This window comes from Heteronotia binoei, chromosome 4 (genome assembly GCF_032191835.1).
Source record: "Heteronotia binoei isolate CCM8104 ecotype False Entrance Well chromosome 4, APGP_CSIRO_Hbin_v1, whole genome shotgun sequence".
Taxonomy (NCBI): domain Eukaryota; kingdom Metazoa; phylum Chordata; class Lepidosauria; order Squamata; family Gekkonidae; genus Heteronotia; species Heteronotia binoei.
This window is the reverse complement of record NC_083226.1, coordinates 27641434-27666346: the sequence shown is the minus strand read 5'-3', so window position 1 is coordinate 27666346 and position 24913 is coordinate 27641434. Positions and strand designations below refer to the sequence as shown.

Sequence of the window (24913 nt, the reverse complement as noted above, 5' to 3'; positions counted from 1 at the left end):
TCATTCATTCATTCACTCATTCCACACTAACTACTCATGCAGAAAAAAGGGTTATGTAAAATGACATTAGAAGAAAATCATTTGTAATCGTTGCATCGGGGCTGCACTTTGAGGAGACATTAGGAGTAAATCCGTGGCGTGGTAGGCTTATGCTTTATCTTCTGATATTTACTGAGTTTACTGGTGCATGAAAAGCTTTCAGCAAGAATAGCAGATGGGATGGACCTTTCATAGGTAATGCTATCTACCGGGTTATTACTTCTATATATTGATAGTGAAGTAATCTTCAAGATATCACCCTACAAAATATAGATTATTTAAATGTTTGTAACAAAAAATCCCATAACACAGAGGAGCTACTATCATGAATACTTCATTTTGTACCAATTGGATCACAAATCTTAAATGCTTTTAAAACCTGAAATAATGAGAATATAGTGAGCCTGACACACTGAGTCTCTCCCCCCCTTCTCCCGTTTTTTGCCTTTTGGACAGCTGTAGGGAGATATGCATAGTTAATCTGAATAGCAGGTATTCGATTTAATTTGTCTCTGTAAATCTGACCTTTTCTACTACATAAACAAAAGGAAAGTGGCTTGCGAATAGCTTCCAATGTCACATGAATACACATTCATCTTACATCCAAAATCTCTTCAAGGGTTTTTGTGAGATTTGTAAAACACAAAAGCAGGCTTCCATTGTTTCTGATTCCAAGTGCTTATGTACAATTATGTCTTAAATGAAATCTTTTTTCTTGTCACTCTTCCTATAGCTTTGGCAGTAGGATAATGTTAGAGGTGTTTTCAGCTGAACAACTACTAAGCATCTGTTTATCAATTAATACAATTGATCTCAATTAAGTTTTAACATAAGAACATAAGAGAAGCCATTTTGGATCAGGCCAACAGACCATCCAGTCCAACACTCTGTATCACACAGTGGCCAATAATTTATATATATATACATATATATACACACTGTGGCTAATAGCCACTGATGGACCTCCGCTCCATATTTTTATCTAACCCCCTCTTGAAGTTGGCTATGCCTGTAGCCGCCACCACCTCCTGTGGCAGTGAATTCCACATGTTAATCACCCTTTGGGTGAAGAAGTACCTCCTTTTATCCGTTCTAACCCGACTGCTCAGCAATTTCATTGAATGCCTTTCTCACAATACAAGAACTCATTGGGGCCAGACCCCGCTATCGCAGCCAGAACGTGGCTGATGACTGGAACCGGATAGGGATTGTCCTGAAGTGCCTTGTTTATGGTGCACTTATAATCCGCACATATGCGCACCTCCCCGTTCGGCTTTACCGGGGTCACTATCGGGGTTTCCCACGCGGCATAGGAAATGGGTTCCTGGGCCATGGGGCGGTCTAGCTCGGCCTCGATTTTGGGCTTCAAGGCAAATGGGACCTGCCTGGCCTTCAACCTTACGGGCCGCACGTGGGGATTGAGGGGCAAGGATATGGGAGGGCCCTTGTAGCAACCCAGGGCCCCATCAAACACCTCTGGGAACTCCTTACACACCTCTTCGAATCCCCGCACCCCCAGCTGCTGTACCCCCACGATTTTTATTCCCAGTGGCCGGAACTAAGCTAGTCCACCCCATTCCACCCGGCCACTAACGGCCAAGCGGAACGAATGGTGCACACCACAAAGGAAGCCTTGGGTCGCATAGTGCAAGGGGACTGGGACCACCGTTTAGCCGCCTTCCTATTCGACAACAGGATAACCCCCAACCCCGTCACAGGGGTAAGCCCGGTGGAATTACTAATGGGGCGCAAGCTTATCACGAGACTGGATAGGCTGCACCCCGACCTCGGACATCCGCGGGCCCCCGAGATCAGGGAAGCAGCCAGGGGGTTCTTCTCGGGAGACCCGGTGTACGCGAGGAACTACGCGAACAGCCCTGAGTGGGTAGCGGGATGGGTGCTGCGTGTCCTAGGGTCCCGTCACTACGACGTAGCCACGGAGGAGGGCCGAATCTTGCGGAGGCACATTGACCAAATGCGCCGCCACACCCTGCCCGATGAACCGGAGGCCATGCAGGGCGGAGAGGAACCCACCGCCACGCCTCCCCGACGAACAGCCCCACCACCCGCTCCGACCGAGCGGAGCCACACCAAAACGAAGAGGACGACCACACGGCCAGAGCCCCGGCCGAACCGGAGGACACGATCAGCCATAGGCCGGCGGTTCCCGCACACGGGGAACCCGCCGCCCCGTCCGCCACAGCAGCCGGGCCCCCGACAGAGCCGGTGGCCGCGCCAACCCCCCAAGGGTCCTCCCGGAGGTCGACCAGGGTGCGCACAGCTCCCGCTTACTTGAGGGATTATGTGTCCTGAGCTAAGGGGAGGAGGAGTGTTATGTATTGACTTAAGATGGTACCGCATGGCGAGCCCTACAGAAGGCGACCCCTGGGTCCCCGGATGTAGCTCGCCAGTCGCCTTGCCCACCAAGACCAGTGGCGGGAAGATTGGACTGACCAGGATTGGCCTGGTCAAACCAGGGGGGCTGTCCAGGCGATGTATATAAGCGGGGCCCGGCCCGCGTGCTTTTTTGTCTGGTAATGTACTTCCCAATAAAGAATGTTGCCTTCAAACCGTCTCGGTTCTCAGCAAATTACACCCCCTCAAGCCTTTGCAGGTTCACCCCCAGTGCAGATGGTCCCAGCTCAGCTGGCACCACATGACTGGGCCATAGTTTTCCTTTGGAGAAGCTGTCAGGATGGGGGAAGGAAGAAAAGCTGAAGATGGGAGCAGATAAATATAGATTAACTGTTGGGTGGAAAGGAAGACAAAGCAGGACAAGGGGAGAGAGGGTACAGAGGCTTTCAGGAAAGGGAAGGTGGTGGAGGGGTAAATGAGGCTCCTTATATTGTCTACTGCTCATGCTGGCAGCGACTCTTGGGGTTCTCAAGCGGAGGATTATTCTCCAGATTGGGTCCATGAAATCCTTAAAACTATTTGCTTTAGTACTGAACCTCAACACCTGTGCCTTAGAAGTGTAGGAAGGGATAGAGGGAATCACGGTCATGTTTCTGTTTGCCCTTCCTGGTGTTTGCCTTATTTATTAGATTTCTTCTCCCACCCTGTCTCCAAGGAGCTCACAGCAGTGTACTTGACCCCTGCATCCCATTCTATCATCAAAAACATCCCTGTGAGGTAGATTAGATGGAAAGAGCATGACTAGCCCCAAGGTTGCCCAGTGAGGGTCATGTCAAAGCAGATATTCAAACCTATAAATCTCCTAACTCCCAGTCCAGCATTCTGCTTATATCATAATACATCTTCAAATACATAATTTTAATGTATTTTTTTTTTAAAAAAATAACTAGTTGCTAACAGCTTTCCAGTCTGAGAAAGAAGTGTTTTACTAAATCCAGCCAGTGAACCATGTAGTCAAATATTGTTAACTCCAACCAACAGGATTTCCAAGGCTCCAGAAGAGGTCCTTGTTAATTCATCCACCTAGCATCCTGTTAAATTGAAAATCCAGGGACTAAAGATCATTTGTGTAAAACGTTGTGTACGTTATAGTATACTAATCAAGGCTTCAGTACAGTCGCTACAAAACCACAGCGGTCTTACAGGGTGCAAGCAGGGTATTAACTGATCGTAGGGTTAATTTTCTAAACAATTTATAACGCTACATCGGCAACATTTCTAAGCATAGTTTAACTACCATTTAATTTAGTGACGTTTACTCCTGAGTAAACACCTCTTTTGGGGGAGAAGCTGCTGTGCAGGTCTTTGAAAACTCCAGTTGACATTGCATGAGAGTAATTTGTAAGTACACAATTCACAGGTTATACAGCTTCAATTTCATGTTCCATTTAGCAGACAAAATATGACAATAAAATTGGTTATTCTTTTTTTGGGGGGGGAAGAAGTTTGATAAAGAGATTTAAGAGCCAAAACAATGTACAGTAGGTTGTGCTTTAATGAAATTGATTTTCCCTGGATCAGCTGCTGCACAAAGGTATTCCACGCATTGACTTCTGTGCTGATAAATGATAGGCACAGTAACCTGTTGATATCTAATCTCACCAGATTGTGTACAAATGATGTCAACTAAAGACAGCAAATTGATATTGTGTACAGTGAGAAAATGAGTGATGCTCTGATAATTAATTCAGTGCAGCCATTTCTCAAACTTTAACACTGATTTTGCATTTTCATTGGATTGGTAGGAGAAAGAAAACTCAATATAGCTGAGCTTCTCCAGAACTTGCAACTTCACTTTGGGTTTGGTTTTCTCCCAGACTGATTGGCTTTGGTTCAGATCAGTGAGAGGAATGAAACTTTCCCACTACTCTTTTCCCACTTCAGCCGACTCTGTCCTCTTAAATGGTCCTTCCAGATATCCAGCCCCTGAGGGACAGTCTTCTGGTGATATGGGGTCTGCAGTGGGAGAGTCGAAGTTTTGAATATTATACCCCACTATAGGAAGTACATAGGTAGAAAACAGGGTATAGATCTCAGCCATTGTTTTAATGTGTTTGTCTCAAGCTAAGGGATAATGACTTGATTTGAGAGGCAACCAGCTAGCAGAGGAAAAATAATTAGGACAGAATTTATCAGGTGTCAACAGTTCAGATTCTTCTGTGTACACATAGCACAGAAATATTATTCCTGTAAAAAGGATAAAGATTCATAGAACTAGAACTACCTGATCGTTAAATGCTACATATCTGCAATTTGAAGTGTAACTAAAATGTGAAGATCCTGCTCTTCCCACCATTTTTATATTTCTGTGCTCTACAGCAGAGGTTCCCACAGCCTTGACCTGAATAGCCCAGGCAAGCTGGATCTCATCAGATCTCGCAAGCTAAGCAGGGTCACAAGTACTCGGACAGGAGACGTCTTTGGAATACCAGAGCCGGGAGGCAGGGGCAGAATTTATTTAGCCACCTGCCTGAATATCCTCCAACCTGACTCATCAGAGGTCACCATGACTTCCAAGTGCGCACACACACTCATACATACATGCGCACAGGCACATAGGCACATATAAATACAAAAAAAAAAAGCAGAGGTCTCCAATGTGGTGCCTATGGCACCATAGTGCCTGCCAGGTGTTTTTAGAAAGTAGGCGGGGCGCGATGGGACTTTTGCCCAATAGGACTTCTAGTTGCGATTGGGAATATGGTTGTGCAGATTTTTTAAAAATTGGTTCTGCGATAGCTGCCAGCACAGCCCAAGAACCTTTTACTGTGGCAAGGAAGGTAAGTATTGTGTATGCAAGGAAATGTTTTAAAACTATTTTTAAAGGCATCCTGTTAGCCAGAAATGTTGAAATCTCACTCCCTGACATTTTCTGGCTCCGCCCACCACCCTATGTCAAAATTCCAAAAGATGCTACTGCTTTACAACCCAAGTTTCTATTTGACTTTGTGCAAATTCATTGTATTTGTTCATAGTATACAGTTTTGTTCCAAAATAAGTGGAACTAATGCTTTTAATTTGAGGAGAATCTCCCTGTTTCACTGAAAGGAGCTAATGCAAATCTGTATTTCTCTTATATAAAGTCAGTCCCAACCTTCTTTGGAACCCAGACACTATTCACTGGTTTTATTATCAGAACAAGGAAGTGTGGAAAACTTAAGTCATGCCTAGTCTCAAAACACTCTTTCCATATTATGTTGCCGATCTTGATGGAGTGCTTCAGCATACAAGAACTCTTTTTGCACTAGAGGGTGACCATCCATTTAGGCCAACTACTCTTTAGGAGTGGTGGAGGAGAATCTGAAAGTTAAGTACCGGAAGCTTTTAAGCAAAATAGCAGAATAGATCTGTACTTCTCTCCCCCCCCCCCCCCAAGCTGTTTTTGTGGTTTATTTTTAATTTGCTCTAATATCAGCACACAACATCCATGCCATTCCTTTTCATGGTTCTCATGCTGTGATCCAGTGCTTGCTTTCCTGGAGTAAGCCCCATTGAACACAACATGGCTTGCTGTGAATGAGTGTGCACAGGATTGTGCTGTTAATGCTGCAACATTTTATTTATTTATTTTTTATTTATCTGGGATTTATATCCCGCCCTTCCCACCGAGTGGCTCAGGGCGGCTTACAACATATATAAAACTAACATAAAAATATAAAATTACACTTTAAAATTAACATTTCATAATATATAAGTAAAATCAAACATTTGTTATAAATGTACATCATTAAAACAGACAGCGGTCGTGGAGCTACACTCTATTCAGATTCAGATACAAATTCAGTATACAGTATTCAGTAGTCGGTATACAGGGCCGTTAGTTGTGGGCCAGACGGAAGAGGACTGTCTTACAGGCCCTGCGGAATTGGGTGAGATCCCGCAGGGCCCTTACCTCCTCCGGCAGCTGGTTCCACCAAAGTGGAGCCATTACAGAGAAGGCCCGGTCCCTTGTGATCTTCAAGCGGGCTTCCTTTGGCCCGGGGACAACCAAAAGATTTCGAGATCCCGATCTCAGTGCTCTCTGGGGAACATGCGGGGAGAGACGGTCCCTCAGGTAGGCAGGTCCTAGACCATATAGGGCTTTAAAGGTAATAACCAGCACCTTGTACCGAACTCGGTAGGATATTGGCAGCCAGTGCAGAGCCCAAAGTCCCGGCTGAATGTGCTCCCACCTTGGGAGCCCCAATAACAACCGGGCGGTGGCGTTCTGCACCAGCTGCAATTTCCGGGTTCGACACAGGGGCAGCCCCATGTAGAGGGCATTGCAGTAGTCCAGCCTCGAGGTGACCGTAGCATGGATCACCATTGCTAGATCGTCGCGTTCCAGGAAGGGAGCCAGCTGTCTAGCCCGCCTAAGATGGAAGAATGCGGACTTGGCAGTGGCTGCTATCTGGGCCTCCATAGTTAAGGAAGGCTCCAGAAGTACCCCCAGGCTCCTGACCCTGTGCGCCGCCATCTGCGGCGCACCGTCAAAAACCGGAAGGGGTATTTCCCCCCCCCCCCCCGGGCCACGACGGCCCAAGCAAAGGACCTCTGTCTTCGCTGGGTTTAGCCTCAGCCCGCTCTGTTTGAGCCACCCAGCCACAGCCTGTAACGCCCGGTCCAGATTTTGTGGGGCGGAGACCGGCCGGCTGTCCATAAGCAGATAAAGATGGGTGTCATCAGCATACTGGTGACAACCCAGCCCGTACCTTCGGGCAATCTGGGCGAGGGGATGCATATAGATGTTAAATAACATCGGGGAAAGAACCGCACCCTGAGGCACCCCGCAATCAAGCGAGTGCCTCCGGGACAGCTCATCCCCAATCGCGACCCTCTGTCCCCGACCTTCAAGGAAAGAGGAAAGCCATTGCAAGGCCAACCCCTGAATCCCCGCGTTGGCGAGGTGGCGGGCAAGTAACTGATGGTCGACCGTATCGAACACTGCCGATAGGTCCAACAACATCAGTACCGCCGAGCCGCCCCGATCCAGATGCCGTTGCAGGTCATCTACTAAGGCGACCAGCACCGTCTCCGTCCCATGGCCCGGGCGAAAGCCGGACTGAAGAGGATCAAGGACGGAAGCGTCATCCAGGAAGGTCTGTAACTGCATCGCCACTGCCCTCTCAATAAGTTTGCCCAAATAGGGCAAATTCGAAACCGGCCGGGTAGTCCTGTGCACTCTGTTCAGTCAGGCTTATTTCAAGCAAGTATGCAACGGAGTGCAGCCATCCTAAGCCTTCTAAGTCCATTGGAGATTTGGGATAGGCGTATAAATTAATACAGGGACCTAGGAAAATATGAGAGACAGTCACCATGTTGAAGGCATTTCATCTCTCATATATAGCAGGGAATGCCTTTTGTAAGATGGTCCTGCCACAACACATGTACGTCCCAAAATCAAAGGAATTATGCTTTTCGTTGAGAACTTTCGCTTACATGCAGATTTGTGCAATACTACCAGTTAATCAATTGACTAAAGCGAATGTATTCAAAATCGACATGATAGCTCTGATTATAAACTGCTGATGGTTTGGATGTGAGTGTGTTCAGTTTATTTTAATTATAGTTCCTCCATTGGGAATCTTCTTTTTAAAAAAAAATAATAACTTTAACTTTTAAAAAACATTTAACTTTATTAAACCAGAAAAAAATTAACAAAACATACAATCTTATATTGAACATAATACTTGAATTGAGACAAAAATAAGGTAAACAGTCAATCCTGCATAGTACTGAATAAGTATAACTCAAATACCTTTCATCTGTTAGTAAAAGACAAAATTCATATATTTCTGAGGCAATTTACATAAGGCTGATCGTTCCGTTTGTACATCAAAAAAGGGAGCCACTTTTCTAAGAAATTTTTGTGATCACTGAAGAATCTTGTCTGTAATAAGTTTGAAGCTATTTTATTTTATCCATTGTAACTATATCCCAGATGTTTGAGAACCATCGCTGTCAATATAGCCTCCGATGTCCAACTTTGATCTAATAAGAATTTTGTGGCCATTAAAAGCGAATAAGTATTTCTGTTTTAAAACTAGGGATATCATGCTTTGACCAACAGTTCTATAAAAATAGACTTAGGTGTCACTGGAATTTGAATATGAACTATTTTCTCTATTATTATGGGTACAACTAGTTTCCATTTGGAATCTTCTTGACCATAATTGTTGCCATTTTTTTCCCATTGCAGACCAGACCAGGACCACTCAGGAAGGCCAGCTCTTTTTCTGAACATTCTGCTCCAGTGTACTGTTACAACTGTTCACGGAAAGGCCATTATGGCTATGTAAGTAGGTTCTGAATACATTTGCTCACTAGTTTTTGTTTGTTTAGAAAAAATTCTATGCCACTTCTCCAGAGAACCTCTTCAAGGCAGCTTACAAAGTGGGGTTTTTTTTAAGATAAAACTGTAAAACAGCTTCTTCGTTATTCAGCATTCCATTAACAAGGACACTTCAGCAGCATACAATGTTCAGAAGCTTGAAAACTTCTTAAGAGTCACCAGTAGTTCAGGTAAAAAAAAGTTATTCCAAGGCAGAATAACATTTCAAGTACATTTTATAAATATTGTGCAGTCTGCCTATTTCTCAGCATTGTTGTGCACAAATGTGACAAACTCTAATAAAGGCATTATTTGCTTCTTTCCCCCCTTTCTTTCTTTAGTACAGAACATAGGGTTAAGATTACTGGAAATATTGTATGTAGTTAGATGTGTCTAACATTAACTGATACATATGACTTTGAGAGTTCCTTCACTATACAAAACCCCTTTTTTTACTGAGATGAGGGGTCTGTTATCTGCCAAGAGAGTTCTGTCCCCAGTCTCTGCTCGAAGTTTTGTAAATAATATGAGGATTGCTGTATGTGTATGACTCGTGGGGTGCAGGAAATGATTGCCTTTGGAGCAGTGCCACTTTCTTGGTGTATTTTTTTAGGTTTCGATTATTATTTGGGTTTCCTGTAGCAACAACCAAGGCACTAGAATTTCTAAGTCACACTAGTATGTGGTTCAAGAGAGGCTGAATGTACATGGCTGTCCTTGGCAGGTTTCTTCTGTCCCTTTCCTGTGTCGTTTTGGATGTCTGATTTCCTTGATCTATATTAAGGCCAATTTCCAACGTTAAGAGTTACAAACAAGACTGGAAATAAAGTTACTTCTTACCACGGATTCATTCAGGCTTAATTAGTTGTGCTTTCTTGCAGATGGTTTTGTCGACTGTTGGAATGACTTATATAGGAGAGTCCAGTGCGAGAAGTTAGTTTTTATCTTGATTTTGTCAGTTTATTAAAAGGGAGGAAAGAGACAGGTGGGAAGAGTTTGATGTAGGAGTCTTGGATGGATCTGACAAAGGAGCTTTGGTCAGTATCTGAGGTGGAGCTTTGGTCAGTATCACTGTAGGGAGCATCCAAATGGCACCATTGTTTTCAGTCACTCAGAGATAGGAACAGAGCAAGAGCTACCCTGCATCCTGGCCATCAAGAAGGAAGTTGGGTGATGTGGCAGCTACTGCGCTGAGAAACAGCCTTTATAGCTGATTTCTGAAGAACAAAGGAGGCTGAAGCTTGTGACCTGGTCATTGACAAAACTCTCAGGGACTGCACGTGATGTGAAGGGAGACAGGGAGCTCTGAAAATACTATATTGCAGTTACAGTTCTTCAGTTGGAGTAGAACACACAAAGCTATTGCAGCAGGATGCCAGCTGTGAATTCTCCATGGGAACTCAATCCTGAAGCATCACAGGGGCCTAATTTGAATCAGGACCATGCTGAACAGGGAGGCTTTAGCCTACTTCCCCATGCCATATTCCCACCCCAAAAGGCCCTGAGACATTGGTTGCCCTAGCCTCTCGCAGTACACGTGCAACCCCCTCCAATCCAAATCAGGCCTGTGGGATGCTTCAGGACAGAGTTCCTGTGGGGAACTTGCAGCTCCCATATGGCTGCACATCCCCATGGTGGCCACATGTTACATGTAATGTCATTTGGGCCAAAGTTTCAAAAACTGATCCATAGGGTAAAGTGAAGCTGAAAGCATTAAAAGAGGTAAGGCAGAGAGCCAGATGTTGAGAGGGTTGTAGGAGGGAGTCATGTTCCAAAGCTACCATCAGAAATGGCAAGAACCTAAACTGCAGGAGCCGTTCTGTTGTTACCCAAATTCTGAAGAGCCCATTTCAGTCTTTACACTTCATGCCCTGTACTGCAAGTTGTATGACAAAAAAGAGAGGTTAGGTAGATGTGCTTTGCATTTGTATTCCAAGCTGTCAGTCAGACCAAAAATTTCTCAGGTGGGTTGGTAGCAAACTGAGTTTTCAGTCCTGGGTGAATTACCTGTGGTGCTAAGAAGCATCCCTAGAGTATTTAACAGTACAAAGCGTGTGGCAATAGTGGCAGCTTACTTGGAAGAGGGGGGTCTGGGAAAGTGCATGTCATGCACTATTGAGATGATGATTCAATGCAGTGATGTTCAAAAGCGGAAGCAGGAGCACCTGTTTTTAGAAGCTTGTGCATTTTTCACCCACTAGGGCTTTGCTGTCAACATATTAGCAAAAAAAGGCCATCTGCCTGCAACATACGCTCTGGACTTTATGCAGCATCTCTGAGAAGACCTTGGGGGAGTGTGTCCCACAGCCATCAAAGATTAACTGTGCTTCTTCACATAGTCTTGTCTGAAAATATTCTGGTGGGCTCTTGAAAAACGCTTGGTTGAAACACGTAGAAAAATATCCATTCGCAATTTCTCATTTTAGAAACAACTGTTTCAAAATTATTTTTTTCCCCTTACTGAAATTTCAAAATGCTCTAAAATTATTGTTTGTAGTAAAAGGTGCTTCTTGCTTTCTGTATGCGCTCTCCAAGTACAACTGAGTCATTGGGGAGTCCATAAATTCTGAGCTTCAAACTTTTATTTATTTAATTAATTTATACCATGCTTTATCCAGGGGTGGCCAAAGGTAGCTCTCCAGATGTTTTTTTTTGCCTACAACTCCCATCAGCCCCAGCCACTGGCCATGCTGGTTGGGGCTGATGGGAGTTGTAGGCAAAAAACAATCTGGAGAGCTACCATTGGCCACCCTGTGAGGCCTCAGAGCAACTTGCAATATAAAAACCTGTCAACAATAAAACATAGAAACCTTTAATTGTGCTTCAGATAAGTGGCTTTTAAATCGACCTACAGGTATGCATCTTCTGTTGCATATCTCCAGGTATGCAGGAGACTTGTATAGGAAGTAGCTGAGCAGCCACACTTTGTGAATTGCACCCAGTATCTTATGTCCTATTCCTTATTGTCCTGGAAGATAAACTCAGGGAATAAGATTTTCCTTTTATTACTCAGAAAAAAGATTGGCTGAAGCACAAGATTTCCCCAGACTGAAAAGCAGCATGAGAACAAGCCCACTTAAAAGGTCAAACTGACTTGCTTGAGATCACTTAATCTTACACTTTCTGTGTATGCTTGTAGATATAATGACTGGGTCAGAATCCACAGAGCATTCGGGATTATTACCACCCATGTGGTATAGTGGAAAGAGTGTCTGAGTAGTATCTGGGAGACCCAGGTGTGAATTCCCACTCCACCATAAAAGCTCACTGAGTGACCTTGGGGTCAGTCTCATACTCTCAGCCTAACCTCCATCACAGAGTTCCTGTGAGAACAAAATGAAGGAATGGAGAAAGATGTAAGCGGATTCAGGTCCCCTTGGGGAGAAAGGCAGGCTTTAAGTGATGTCAGTAAATAAATAAAATATGTTTATGTTACTCATAAAATTGCCCTCCTTTATCCTGTCAAGAAGTGGGATAAGTCAACAAGCTTGAGGCGGGCCTCCCTGTAGGAGAAGGGGTAGAGGAAAATGGAAATTTCCTTGACAAAACCACTCAAAAAGGAGGGAGACTTTATGGCTTGCCCAGTTCCCCCCCCCCCCCAAGCCATTTATTTATTTAGTAGGCTTATATTCCTCCCTTTCCCATAACGGGCTCAGGGTGGATCACAACATGAACTGAACAACAATTAAAAAACTACCATTTAAATTTAAAAAAATACAATAAAATTAGCAAATCAAAACAGTAGAATAATAAAACAAATAAGGTGCATCATCAGGCGGGAAGGGCACATTTCTCAGGATGCAACAGTTTCCAGCCCAAGACAAAATGATGGCGATAATAGGATAGCACCATAGTCTGTAAAGCATGATGTACCAACAAGGGAGGTCAACTGATGGAATAGTTGCTGGAATAGGACGCCCACTGCCTCAACCAAAGGCCCGATGGAATAGCTCCATCTTATAGGCCCTATGAAATGATAGAGGGTTAATGTGATAACTGCTTCCTCACCAAAGTTTGTATTTGAGTATGGATGCCACTGCATAGTACCAAAAGCATCTCTGTTTAGAGACAGACTCTTTCCACATCCAGTGCAGCCTTTGAATCAAATCCGACTGTTGGTCCACCTATCCTGGTATTCTTACTGAAAACAATTTGCTAGTATTTCCCAAACCTGCTACCTAAGATTGTTTTGTAGCTCAATACGCTGAAGGTTGAAATTGGAACCTTCTGCAGGTACTGTAACCAACAAGTGAATCTGCCTTCTTCCTGTAAAATTTTTCCTGGACAATATCCTATTAATAGAAAAATCATATTAACAAGCAGTAAAAGGTCTCTTGGTGTCCATAAACACTTTATTTAAGATCACAGAAAAAAATAGATTGGTCTAGCATTTGAGGCACTGAGAAAATAATTGTTGTATGATTGTGAATAAATGCATATTTAAGAATGAGCTTAAATGTTCAAAGGGATAGAGCTTCACTAATGCTATATATCTTCCTGTGCATGCAGCTAGATTACTTATGAGAATATTAAAAATGAAGCACAAAAATATATTTCTCTTGCAGACCAGAGATGTTCATTTTCCACAGATATCTTGTTAGTATTGGTTAACTTCCAATCCATTAATATAGGCTGGCAAAATTGGTTGCTGTACCAACTGTTTGCTTCCTTGAATGCGGTTAAATTTTTGAGTTACTGAATCCAAAGTGGAAGAGAACATCTGTCAAAGAACTAACTTTAAAAATACAACTTACAGGAATGCTCAGAGAAGCGGATGTTTGGAGGGACATTTCCTACTTTCCCCTTCATCTATTACTATGATAATGAATATGAAATCAAGAGGGGCCTTCAGAAAGCAAAGAAAAAAGTGCAAGGTACGGTATACATTTCATGCTTTTATTGTTGTCTAACTAAGTTGCACGTTGACAAGTAGTAAAAATAGTTCATCGTTGTTGCTTCTTTGCAGTCCCAGTGGCAGGCCAGCCACAGAAGAGATCTCCAAAGCTTTCTAGCAGCCTAGGAGTAACCCTCCTCCTTCCGGCACTTTCCTGCCAGAACGATCACATGACAGGAGGAGGGGCGCTACTCCCTCAGTTCTCTTTTTTTGCTACCACAAAGAGAGGGTCTCCACTGTTTGTCTTTTGTTTTTTTCTCCCCTGCTCTTAAGGCTGAGGAGATTTATTTCTATCAAAAGTCATCAGTACTCATTCTAGTGAAGAATAAACTACATTTAAAGAAGAAATGTTTCTCCATTTCCACTGTATCATTATGGCTCAAAAGGAACTGCCTCAGGATTGGGCCAACTGTCACTTTAGAATGGTGCTATTAAACAGTCATTCTCCAGAGCAGAGGTGTCAAATATGTGGGCCCAAGGGCTGATTCAGGCCCCCAAGAGCTCCTATCAAGCCTGCGAACAAATCACTGTCATCTGCTTCATCCTTTCTCTCTTGCTTCCTTCTGCATCATAGCTTGCATTGCCAGGCTTGCTCAATCACACAGGAGCTACAGAGCAAAGCCTCTGTTTTCTCCATTGTCTGACCAGCACATGAAGCAACTTATGTACCAAAGTTCACAGTGCCCAGCCATTTCATGTTTTCCCCTGAGGCTCAAAGCATTGACTATGAGATTTCTGTAATGAATGTCAGTAAATCAAAAGCAGATTTGCAACTTACAGACACATACCTGAAAAACACCTGAACAGCATATTCAGGATTGCTACAGCACAGACATTGTCTCCAGATTTTTGATACAATACAATTCAGAGCAAGAGATGTCAGTTATCAGAAAATGTTAAATGAACAAAATATTGCAAGAATACTAATCTTTTAAGCATATTTTATTTTAAGTTTTAAAAAAATCTTTGTGTCCTTTATAAAATTTATACCTCTGCTACCTGACATTACATTTTATGTCATACATGGCCCAGCCCAACAAGGTCATTTATGTCAGATACAGCCCTCATAACGAATGAGTTCAGCATTCCTGTTCTAGAATGCCTTCACTGCTTAAGGGTTCACACAACAGAACTCCCCTAAAGACATCATTTCATAGAGCTAGGCTCAAAACAGTTCTTTTTCAAAGGCTTTGGCTGCCTGCCAGCCTGAATAAAGGCATTTCTGCTCTTCCCCGTTGAGGTGTAGGGTGGTTGAGCCTCGGATTCCCTGGCTCTTTTCAAAGGCTTTGGCTGCACGCCAGCCTGAATAAAGGTGCATTCCCCTGCCTTGGCTTTGTCTGCTCTGAGGGCTGAAACCTGGAAGTATTGCCTGACTGATCCTCCAATTTAGAATGGCTCGTTCTAAGGGTCTTGCTGTGCCCTGCGTGGTTGAAGGAATCCTTTCCCCTCCATGGCTTCTCTGGAATCCGACAAGGAGCCTGAAGAGACTGTCTGACTAAAGGAAACCTTCCCTCTCTTCACCTTTTGTCAGTTCCACCAGAAGCCTGGAGGTGTGGCCTGTTGGCCTGTTTTAAAGCATAGCTATGCCTGACTGAAGGAACCTTTTCCTAGCTTCCCTAAGTTTCTTGGTGAAATCCCTGGAAGCATGGTTTGACACAGCTTTGCAATTCTCTGTGGCTCCTTGTGAAAGGTGTTATGTATCAGAAGGGTATTGTGCCCTTTAGTTGGGGTTGTTTGGATCTCTTCAGCCCCTGTGGTTTTGGAGAGCTGCTAAGTGGGTGGAGGTGGGGCTAAGAAATCTCTTTCAAAAACTGCTCTTGAGAGAATGTGACTGACCCAAGGTCACGCCAGCAGCTGCATGTGGAACTGGGAATCAAACTTGGTTCTCCCATATTAGAGACCGCGCTCTTAACCTCTACACCAAACCGACTGTAGTGAGGAGACCCAGCTGTGGGCATGTTTTGTTTCCAATGGATCTTGGTCTTCTGCAAAATTAGTTTGTCATACCACTGCTTTCACTTGGAACACTAGACATGCAAGCACTCCACTTAGTCATGAAATGCACTGTAATTATGTTTTCATTGACTAATGGAAACCAACTCCCAGATACTCTGTTTTTATGGGTTTTTTCCGTTGGCTGTTTGCTGCACAGATTGCTCTACCAGCTGCACAAGGTACATTTATGATCCATCCTATCCACCCTTTCTTTGGTCATATCACACCTGCTTCACTGCTTTCATTATGGTGTGGATCTGCTTATTCTCACAACCTACTGACAACTTCAGTAGTTTGATCAGCTCCTTTCCTACTAAGGCTATAACAGGGTTTGAATCCTGCTTCTTGTGCTTTTGATTATCATTTGGCCACTGGTTGGAACTCAAGACTCTCCAAACTTTCCTCTTCCTTGTTGGATTTCTAAAGATGTACAAAACAAAGGTATAACCCCTCATTTTAATTTTTGTACTTTCTTGGGGCTTCATTTAGAATAGGGTTTTTAGTATACAACAGTGGAATGAAGATATTGTGGGTTCTAACCAATGCCTGCTCTATTCATAACATTTCACAAGGTTAGGGTGTCTGATGCCCTGGCCAAGATCCCCTATGAGGGATTGTCTGTCAGTCCTCATGTCACACAGTGCTATCCTTACACTTGTTTATGATGCCAAACTTTTGCACACGCCTTACATTCTTTGAATATGACTTTTCTTAGATTTTGGTCTGCTAGGGACTCAACACTACTTTGTACTGGTCTCTGAGGCTCCAAAGGAGCCCCATGGCGAGAGTGGTAAGCTGCAGTAATGCCATCCAAGCTCTGCTCACAACCTGAGTTTGATCCCAGTGGAAGCTGGGTTCAGGTAGCCGGCTCAAGGTTGCCTCAGACTTCCATCTTTCTGAGGTCGGTAAAATGAGTACCCAGCTTGCTGGGGGTAAAGTGTAGATAACTGGGGAAGGCAATGGCAAACCACCCTGTAAAAAGTCTGCCAAGAAAACATCCTGATCTGACAACATCACCCTCTAGTTTGGTAACTGAGGCTCCAAGAAAGATTGGTCAGTGTCCTCAACACAGCCCATCCTTATGGGTTGATAGAGGCTTTCACACTCTTTATTTGCCGCTTTCCTGTGTGTGTTTCAGATGGGACATTTGTAGAGAGCTCCCTGCTCCTTTATAAGACAAGTCTGGGTATGACGGTCAATACAAGATGCTAAATTGGTGGGAAGGCAGTCCACCATCAGCTCTTCATTTGAGAACTTCACAGCAGCCCACTTGAGTCAGTGACCTTGCTAATCTCCTATTGTGGGACTGCACAGAAGCCATGACGATGAAAACAGGGTTGCACTTGCCTGTGACTTTTGTTCATCAAGTGGTCTTCTGTGCAGGACACATCCTTTCCACTGCCCCACTGTGAACTCTTCAGAAACTTAGGGTCTCTGGCAGCAGCCCCTTCTCCTGGCCATGTGATTGTTTTGGCAGGAAAGTGCCAGAAGGAGGAGGGGAGCTCCTAGCCTACTTGAAAGCTTTGGAAATCTTTTCCATGGCTGGCCTGCACACTTGCAGTCCCAATGTGTGCCTACACAGAATACCACTCAATGAACAATAGTTACTGTAAGTGCAACCCTAGTGTTTTACCACTAATTTGATACAGGCTTGAGAATTACAATAAGGAGAATCAGGATTATTTCAGAATTGAGACAAACAGTATTTTCCATTTGTAATGTGATGTCCCCAAAGACAAGTTTGACCTTAAAACATTTAATGCCATAGTTTGTTTTGCATTCAACAAGGCCACATTGGTTCCTTACTGAGAAATTGAATTTTCTGCTATTTCTGTATTTTGAGTGGCATGAAAGAAAATTGCTGTGAAGAACCAAACTTGTTATTTCTAAGGTAAAATTTAAACATGAGCATGTGAGTGCTAAAATAGTTTCTTAAAAATGTTTGACTCATAAAATTTTCATCAGTGAGTATTCGGTCATGACTAGTGTTGTTTGAAACTTGTAAATAATTAAATTTGTTTACATTGCATTTGTAGATCTTTTTATTTAATGCTGGATGTTTGTTTATTGGGTTGGGATACCATTAAAGCTGGTATCAAGTCACTGAGAAAACGTGTCTGTGACACCTATATTATTGTTGCTGTTTGTTGGCTTTTTTCTGCAGCTGACATCTAAAATGAGTGGGATGTACAAGTATCCATTTGTAACCAATGTATTTAATAACAGTGGGTTGGATTTGGCAATCCATGAGCCCAAAGATTATGGATCCCTCTAGCAGGAAAGGAAATTTTCCCCCTCCCCCATACACACACACTGCAATCTCTTGACCAGTGGAGCTGTTAGTTTACAATGCATCTGCATTGAATGGTCAGCAGATCTTCTCTCCACTAGTCCCTTTTCAACCCCCGAAAAGTTGGTTCCCAGGGTCATTGGAACTGTGTAAACCAGGGGTGGCCAACGGTAGCTCTCCAGATGTTTTTTGCCTACAACTCCCAGCAGCCCCAGCCATTGGCCATGCTGGCTGGGGCTGCTGGGAGTTGTAGGTAAAAAAACATCTGGAAAAAACATTGGCCACCCCTGGTTTACACAGTTCCAATGACCCTGGGAATCAGCTTTTCGGGGGTTGAAAAGGGTCTAGTGGAGAGAAGATCTGCTGACCATTCAATGCAGGTGCAGCTTTGTTTAAGGAAATTCCAACTTGCATGTGCTACTGTTTTTTTAATGCTCTAATAATGATCTTTTGAGTACCACCTAGTGTTTGATTTTACAGAACTTCAGGAAGCTGGCCTTCTTCCCATGTCATTGGAGAGACCACACATAGATGACCAGAAAGTGCATACCCATAGGAAAAAGGTGAAACTATTAAAGGAACACAACAAAAGACTGGAAAAGCATCACAGAAAGCTCAAGAAGTCCCAGTCGAACAAACTCAAAGGAAGGAAGCACAAGAAAGATGTCCAAAGCAACTACAACATAGAGGAGAACTTTCCCAGAGGAGGTCACTTGAAATCTCTGAAGTGGCACAAAAAAAACAGTGCGCACTGTGATCTTTCTACAAATGGGGACAAACCAGAAATCACCAAAGCTTCCTCAGAGGCAGCAAAAAAATGGAAAAAAAAGAAAAAACAGAACTACACAGCCAGTAGCCCTACCAGGGATGAAAGTTTATTTCTTATAAAACAGAGAAAAAAGAAATCAAAACAGAAACCTGGTTACTGATCTGATTGCAAGAAGGTAGCTCAGAGAGTGGGTAGGTCTTAGCTTCAGTCATGGCTTCAGCCCTTCCCCCCCCCTCTCCCAGTTACAATGTGGAGCATCAGACAACATCAGACCATCTAGGTAGAGGCTGGGATACCAAAAAGCAGCAAAGCTCATCTGTGCCATTCCTCAGAGGGTGTCTTGGGTCTATGATAGTGACTAATGTATACATCAGCACTGATGTGTTTTCTGCAATGTCGGTATTTGGATTAAAGGGCTTTGGGAGGGGGTGTGGGTGGCAAAGTTGAAAGCAAAAGGCAAAATCGGATCTCCTCTGTTTCATACACCCTTTCTACAAATCCTAAGATTTAATAAAGCACCTGCTGAGGCCACTTGAGTTAGCTGCAACATGACCTTTAAAGAGCAGCTTTTTAAATTAGGGAAATCTTCAAAAGGATGTGAATAGTACAATAAATGAACTTAGAAAAGTTGCATGCTGGCAATGGCAGTGGCAGTGGAAATATAACTGATTCACGATTCTGTTCTCCCGGCTTATGCGGGGAAAGAGATGCACATTATCTCTTTTCATATGAGACTCCCATTGGGAGTGGCTTCATTCTTCTTCCACTGTTTACAACTAAATGTTACAAAATGCTTGGAAATGTCATTGCTTCTTAAAGGAACTGGGTGAAAAGGTCAGATTGGGACTACAGAGCTGGGTAAAGGGGAAGTTTAACCTTTCCTCCCCTGTACCATTTTCTTGATGCATCTCTCTCTCCAGACTCCCAGTTCCTCTGCCGGGGGTTGGGGGGGGCAGTGTATACAATAAAGGTGGAAGTAGCTACTCATGGCACTGTGACCCCCCTATCCAAGTTACCCCCTCTGACTACTTTTAGCAGCCCCCAGGGCATCTCCTGTAGCTCTCCTGACATCTCAGCGTAATCCCTCAAGGAATGTATGAAACAGACTGGGGAGGGGGGAATTCTGCAAGAAAGTTCTCCTTTTCATCCTGATTTCTTTCCCTGTCGGGGTCTGTCATGATGTTTCTGTCTCATGCTGATGGCATCCTTCTGTCTTAGAATATGTTACAGTGTCTTCAGTTTGTCATAGTCACTTCTCCACAAGTTTGAGTAGCATGCCTGGTGGGAAAGCAGATATTTTTTCTTTCTTTTCTTTCTTTTTTTTTTTTAGGAGAAAGGCTACAATCCTGAAACCTCCTCCATTGATTTAATGGGACTTTCAAGTAGGTGGTTTTCAGAATTTTGTCTCTCAGCTTACTTAACCAGCCAACTAGCAGCAATGAAATTATTAAAAATTTGGATTTAAATATTCAGTTAAAATCTTTGTACACGTAGATGTCAAGTTTTTTAAAAACTTAATCATGTAAAAACTCATCTGTTCTCAGAAATAAATTGTTTTATAATTCTGTTTCTTTAAAACTGCATTTCTGTCCATTTGGAGTAGTTAAGTTTGTTTGTGGGAATAAATGCAATATCGAAGGGGCACAGAGTAGCATTTAATGGCTTTCTTGTTTGTTAGCTGTAGTCCACTGGGCTGTTTTTACAGATTATCTCTTCTGATGGACATTAATCTCCATGTTACAAAAAGTATTGTGAAGCTGTCCTGGGCAACTGCAGGTCACTACTGAAATCCTGTTGTCATGGATAAACCTCTTTTCTACTATCATAAAAATGGAATCTGTCCTTCAGTCCTTCTTAAAGTTAAGCACATCATGATAATCTTACTAAGTCAGACCACTGGTCTGTCTGACTTGCTGTTTTTCTCTCTGTCTGGAAGCAACTCTCCCTGGGTCCTAAGCAGGAGACATCTTTCCCTAGTTCTGGTTAGAGTGGACTGCACCACTGCAGGTGAAGAATCACATTTGGGGTTCCCCAGTGGTTTTGTTCCTCAATGTAGCACCTGTGAACACCATGGCACCCACCATTGTGTTTCCTGGCACCACTTCTTTCTTCTCCAAAGCAAAGAGCCCATCTTGGTTTCCCTCCACAGTGCTGGAGCAGCAGTTGTTTCTGAAGAGCACAGGAGGCACCAATTTTATGCCTGCAAAGAGCGCCACTTTGGAAATTCTTGTTTCCATAGGAGACTTCTTGGCTTGGAATTTTCCAATGTTTTGTGACTGACTGCAGCCCCCAAGGCAGCCATTTTGTGACTGGCTGCCTCCTCATCTTGTCAAGTTAGTGGTGCTCACTATCTGTTCTCAGAAGCTAAAAGTACCCACATGCTCAATATTGGTGGGGAACCCAGTCCCTGCAAAGAAGCACAACAAGCAAAAATAGGGAGTGGGACATGTATCTGGGCTTTTGTTTGCATGGTGTTTTTATGTGAAGGAACATAAGCTGGAACCCCTTACTTGCAGTCTGAAGTGGATATAATCCATTCTAGAACCTCAACACCACCTCATTGCCTCCCCATTCTTCTGCGTGCGTGAACCAAGACTGAGATCCTTTTGACTGCAGTTGCCCAGTACTGAACTTGGGGCTTTCTGTCACAGAGCCACTACCCTGTTTATAAATATGATGGCAGAATACACTTACGGCAGCAATTAAGAGAACTGAAGAGGCTGAACAGGAACATAACATGAGATTACCTCTCTCCTCTAAAGGGTGCAAGATTAAGAAATGTTAATGAAAGCTTTAAAATAAATATAGTAAACCACTGGGAGCTAATCAAAAGAGATGAGTAGCATAGATAACAAAGATATCATAGCTACAGGCATGAAAAACTAACCAGGTAGCACATTCAAACCAGAATCCAGATGGGAAAAGTGGGTAATCAGTTAGTGATGCATTTACAATAATCTGAACAGTAGAAAAGAGTAAGCATTCAATAGCACCTTAAAGATTAACAGAATTTATGGCGAGGTATGATCTTTTTTTGAGTCACTGCTCACTTCAATTATCTAAGCAGTCATGCAGTCAACATCGCAGTATGCAAACAACATTAAAACTGACTGATGAGACCCATGCACAAAAATTGATTTCCTGCAGTTTTGCTCAATGGAAAAGTCACAGTAAATCCTCCTCAGATATATTTTAGGCCAGCACAAGTTGCCACTGCCTCCTTTATCTCTTCAAAGCAAAGTGCTCTTCAGTATGTCAGCTTTTCCCCGTGTTGGGGGGGTTGGGGTTTTCTTTCCCCTTTTCAAAGAACTGTCATTCTTCTCTCTGAAAATGCCTGGGGCTGAATAACATCCTTATCCCAGGAGGGGATGGTGTCTCAAGGTTGCAGTTGATATGCACTGGCAAAGTAGCATGAGGGAGTCTACACTGTGGGAATAAATAAAGGGCTCCACTTATCATAAAGAGGTGGGAAGAAGGCAACAGGAATGGTCAGAATCTTATTTCTTCAGGAGTGGGAAGTGGGCAGGATGAGCAAGTGTGAAGAATGAGCAGGAATAAAATGGCAATTATTGGCTGGGGACTACATATGCCAGCCAAAAGGTGATTTCTAAAGTCTCTGGATTAGAATATGGACTCCAAGCAAGTAGACAAGTGAGAAACACCAAGGAGCTAGAGTATTTGGAATAGTATTCCCAATGCTGCACTAGCAAATGTTCAAGCGAATCTGTGAAACAACTTACATACACTTCTGTTGTATAGTCATACTCTAAGACAAATAATGTATCTTGAAATTCTCACAGAAATGTTTGTGGTGACAGAAGTCATTGTGTACCCAGAGACATGGAGTCTGAAAATACTTTCAAATGAGGCAGAATATTCGTTTTGCATAGGTTTACCCTGGCTGTCAAGGAGTCCAAGGGTCTCCATGGTGGTTGCACATAAGTAACCAGACTGTTGTTAAATTTTTAAAATTATTCATGAAGTTTATTTCCATTTCTATCAGTATGAAGATTTATTCTGTAGCCAATACTTTACTCTAAAATTAAGCAGCAGGAAAACAAGAAAACTTGCTTAACTGTCTTAACACTTTTTAGGACTTGCATTAGACAGCACAAACCTTAAATTCAAGAGTCAAAAGCCAAAGCTCAGGTGTTTCCTACGTTGCTAGCAATTGCAATTCAAGAGGGTCATAGTTCAGGCCTTTAATCAATCAGGATCCCAGCTAGTCTCTCTTCATCAGGGCCTTAGCTCAGTTATAGTTTTTGGACCCGGAACATCAGATGAGGATGACACCCAATCAATGCATTTTCAGGAGAAGCCTCTAGATCAGGGGTCCCCCACCCCCAGGCCATGGACCAGTACCAGTCTGTGGCCTGTTAGCAACCGGGCCATGAGTTGTATAATTGTCTTCCACAAAACTGGTCCATGGTGCCAAAAAGGTTGGGGACTGCTGCTCTAGATTACCTCAGCGTCCCACCATACAGACCACAAGTTCTCATGAGAGGCTAATCCCACTTCTCTAGACTTGAAGATAATAAGCTCTTCAGGCCAAGAGACTAATTAGTAATACAGGACGAACCAGGCCTGTTACTTTTCACATTAATCCTTGAGGGGAGGCCAGGGGTACTTTGCCTCACACTACCCATTTTGGATATTGAATTACTCATGCCAGTACAATATATAAAGCTATGTGTCCCCCCCCCCACCCCATTCAAAACAAAAATTCAATTTTGAGCATAAGATATTAAACTTTCCTAAATTCCAAAGGAAACACTTAATAGTTTCTAATGTGTGTTTTGTCTCTGAGCATTTTCTATCCCACAAGCATATCTCTCTGGTAACCTAAATGTTCTCCAGGTTGTCTGGAGGGGCTTTACCTCTCCAGAGCACTTAAAATGGTTTCCTGGGCCAATATTTTATTTTATTTTAAATATATATATATATATATATATATATATATATATATATATATATACACACACACACACACACACACACACACAGTATTTTAATATTCCAATGTTATATGGACCAGGGAGTAAAAAACAAAAATCCAAATGTCAAAATTGGTATATTTGAGTTGCTTTGTACCCAAGTACACATTTTTTGTAAAAAAGAAAATTAGGTATTAAATGGCTGTGCTTTGGAGATATCGATACGTGTAATTCTAAACATGGACACAATATGGATTTAAAATCCATACTATGGCGTGCAAGGTTGTCTTTAGGGATTCTGCCTTGAATTCCACAATTCATATGATAGAAACTATAAAGTTACCTAAGATGGAGGCAAAATATTTCAACATGCTCAGAGCTGTGCATAGTCCATGCTAACAAAACCAAAATCAAAGCCATGTATCAAGGTAACCCAAATAAATGATGTATTCTGCTACCAATTGAAAGGCTAGTTTGAAGCAACCAGACCTTGAAGTACCAGAAAAATAGCACTTCTGCTGTCTTAATCCATTTCTTAGCTAATTTTAAGTAGATAGCTCTAGTAGTCATTTGTAAATTCTGCTGTTTTAACATTGTTTGAATATTAAACAATGTTAAATATCCTCAAAAAGGATATTATAGCTTTAGAGAAGGTGCAGAGAAGGGCAACTAGAATGATTAAAGGGCTGGAGCACTTTCCCTATGAAGAAAGGTTGAAACGCTTGGGACTCTTTAGCTTGGAGAAACGTCGACTGCGGGGTGACATGATAGAGGTTTACAAGATAATGCATGGAATGGAGAAAGTAGAGAAAGAAGTACTTTTCTCCCTTTCTCACAATACAAGAACTCGTGGGCATTCGATGAAATTGCTGAGCAGACAGGTTAAAACGGATAAAAGGAAGTACTTCTTCACCCAAAGGGTGATTAACATGTGGAATTCACTGCCACAGGAGGTGGTGGCGGCCACAAGTATAGCCACCTTCAAGAGGGGTTTAGATAAAAATATGGAGCAGAGGTCCATCAGTGGCTATTAGCCACAGTGTATGTGTGTATATAACATTTTTTGCCACTGTGTGACACAGAGTGTTGGACTTGATGGGCCGTTGGCCTGATCCAACATGGCTTCTCTTATGTTCTTATGTTCTTAATATTTTACACACTTTAAAATTTATTGGTATTTATTCATATTACTTAACCTGTTTAAAATGCTTTGGAACACCCTCTTCCTTGTTCTGTTTTAGCAACTAGAATGTTGACAGTACATTGG

The 24913-nt window shown here is 42.9% G+C and overlaps 2 protein-coding genes across 2 annotated transcripts in view; one reads left to right on the top strand and one right to left on the bottom strand.

Moving 5' to 3' along the window:
* The window catches only part of ZCCHC7 (zinc finger CCHC-type containing 7), a 150809-nt gene extending 130519 nt beyond the window's left edge, over positions 1–20290 (top strand). Inside the window, exons 6-8 of the mRNA XM_060237025.1 lie at positions 8633–8728; positions 13521–13638; positions 18424–20290. Of these exons, the coding sequence (XP_060093008.1) occupies positions 8633–8728; positions 13521–13638; positions 18424–18872 (663 nt within the window). The 3' untranslated portion in view covers positions 18873–20290. The remainder of the gene's footprint in view (positions 1–8632; positions 8729–13520; positions 13639–18423) is intronic.
* Positions 13489–24913, bottom strand: part of ZBTB5 (zinc finger and BTB domain containing 5) — a 97244-nt gene continuing 85819 nt past the window's right edge. Inside the window, exon 3 of the transcript XR_009555319.1 lies at positions 13489–13499. The gene's annotated coding sequence lies outside the window, so the exon portion shown is untranslated. The remainder of the gene's footprint in view (positions 13500–24913) is intronic.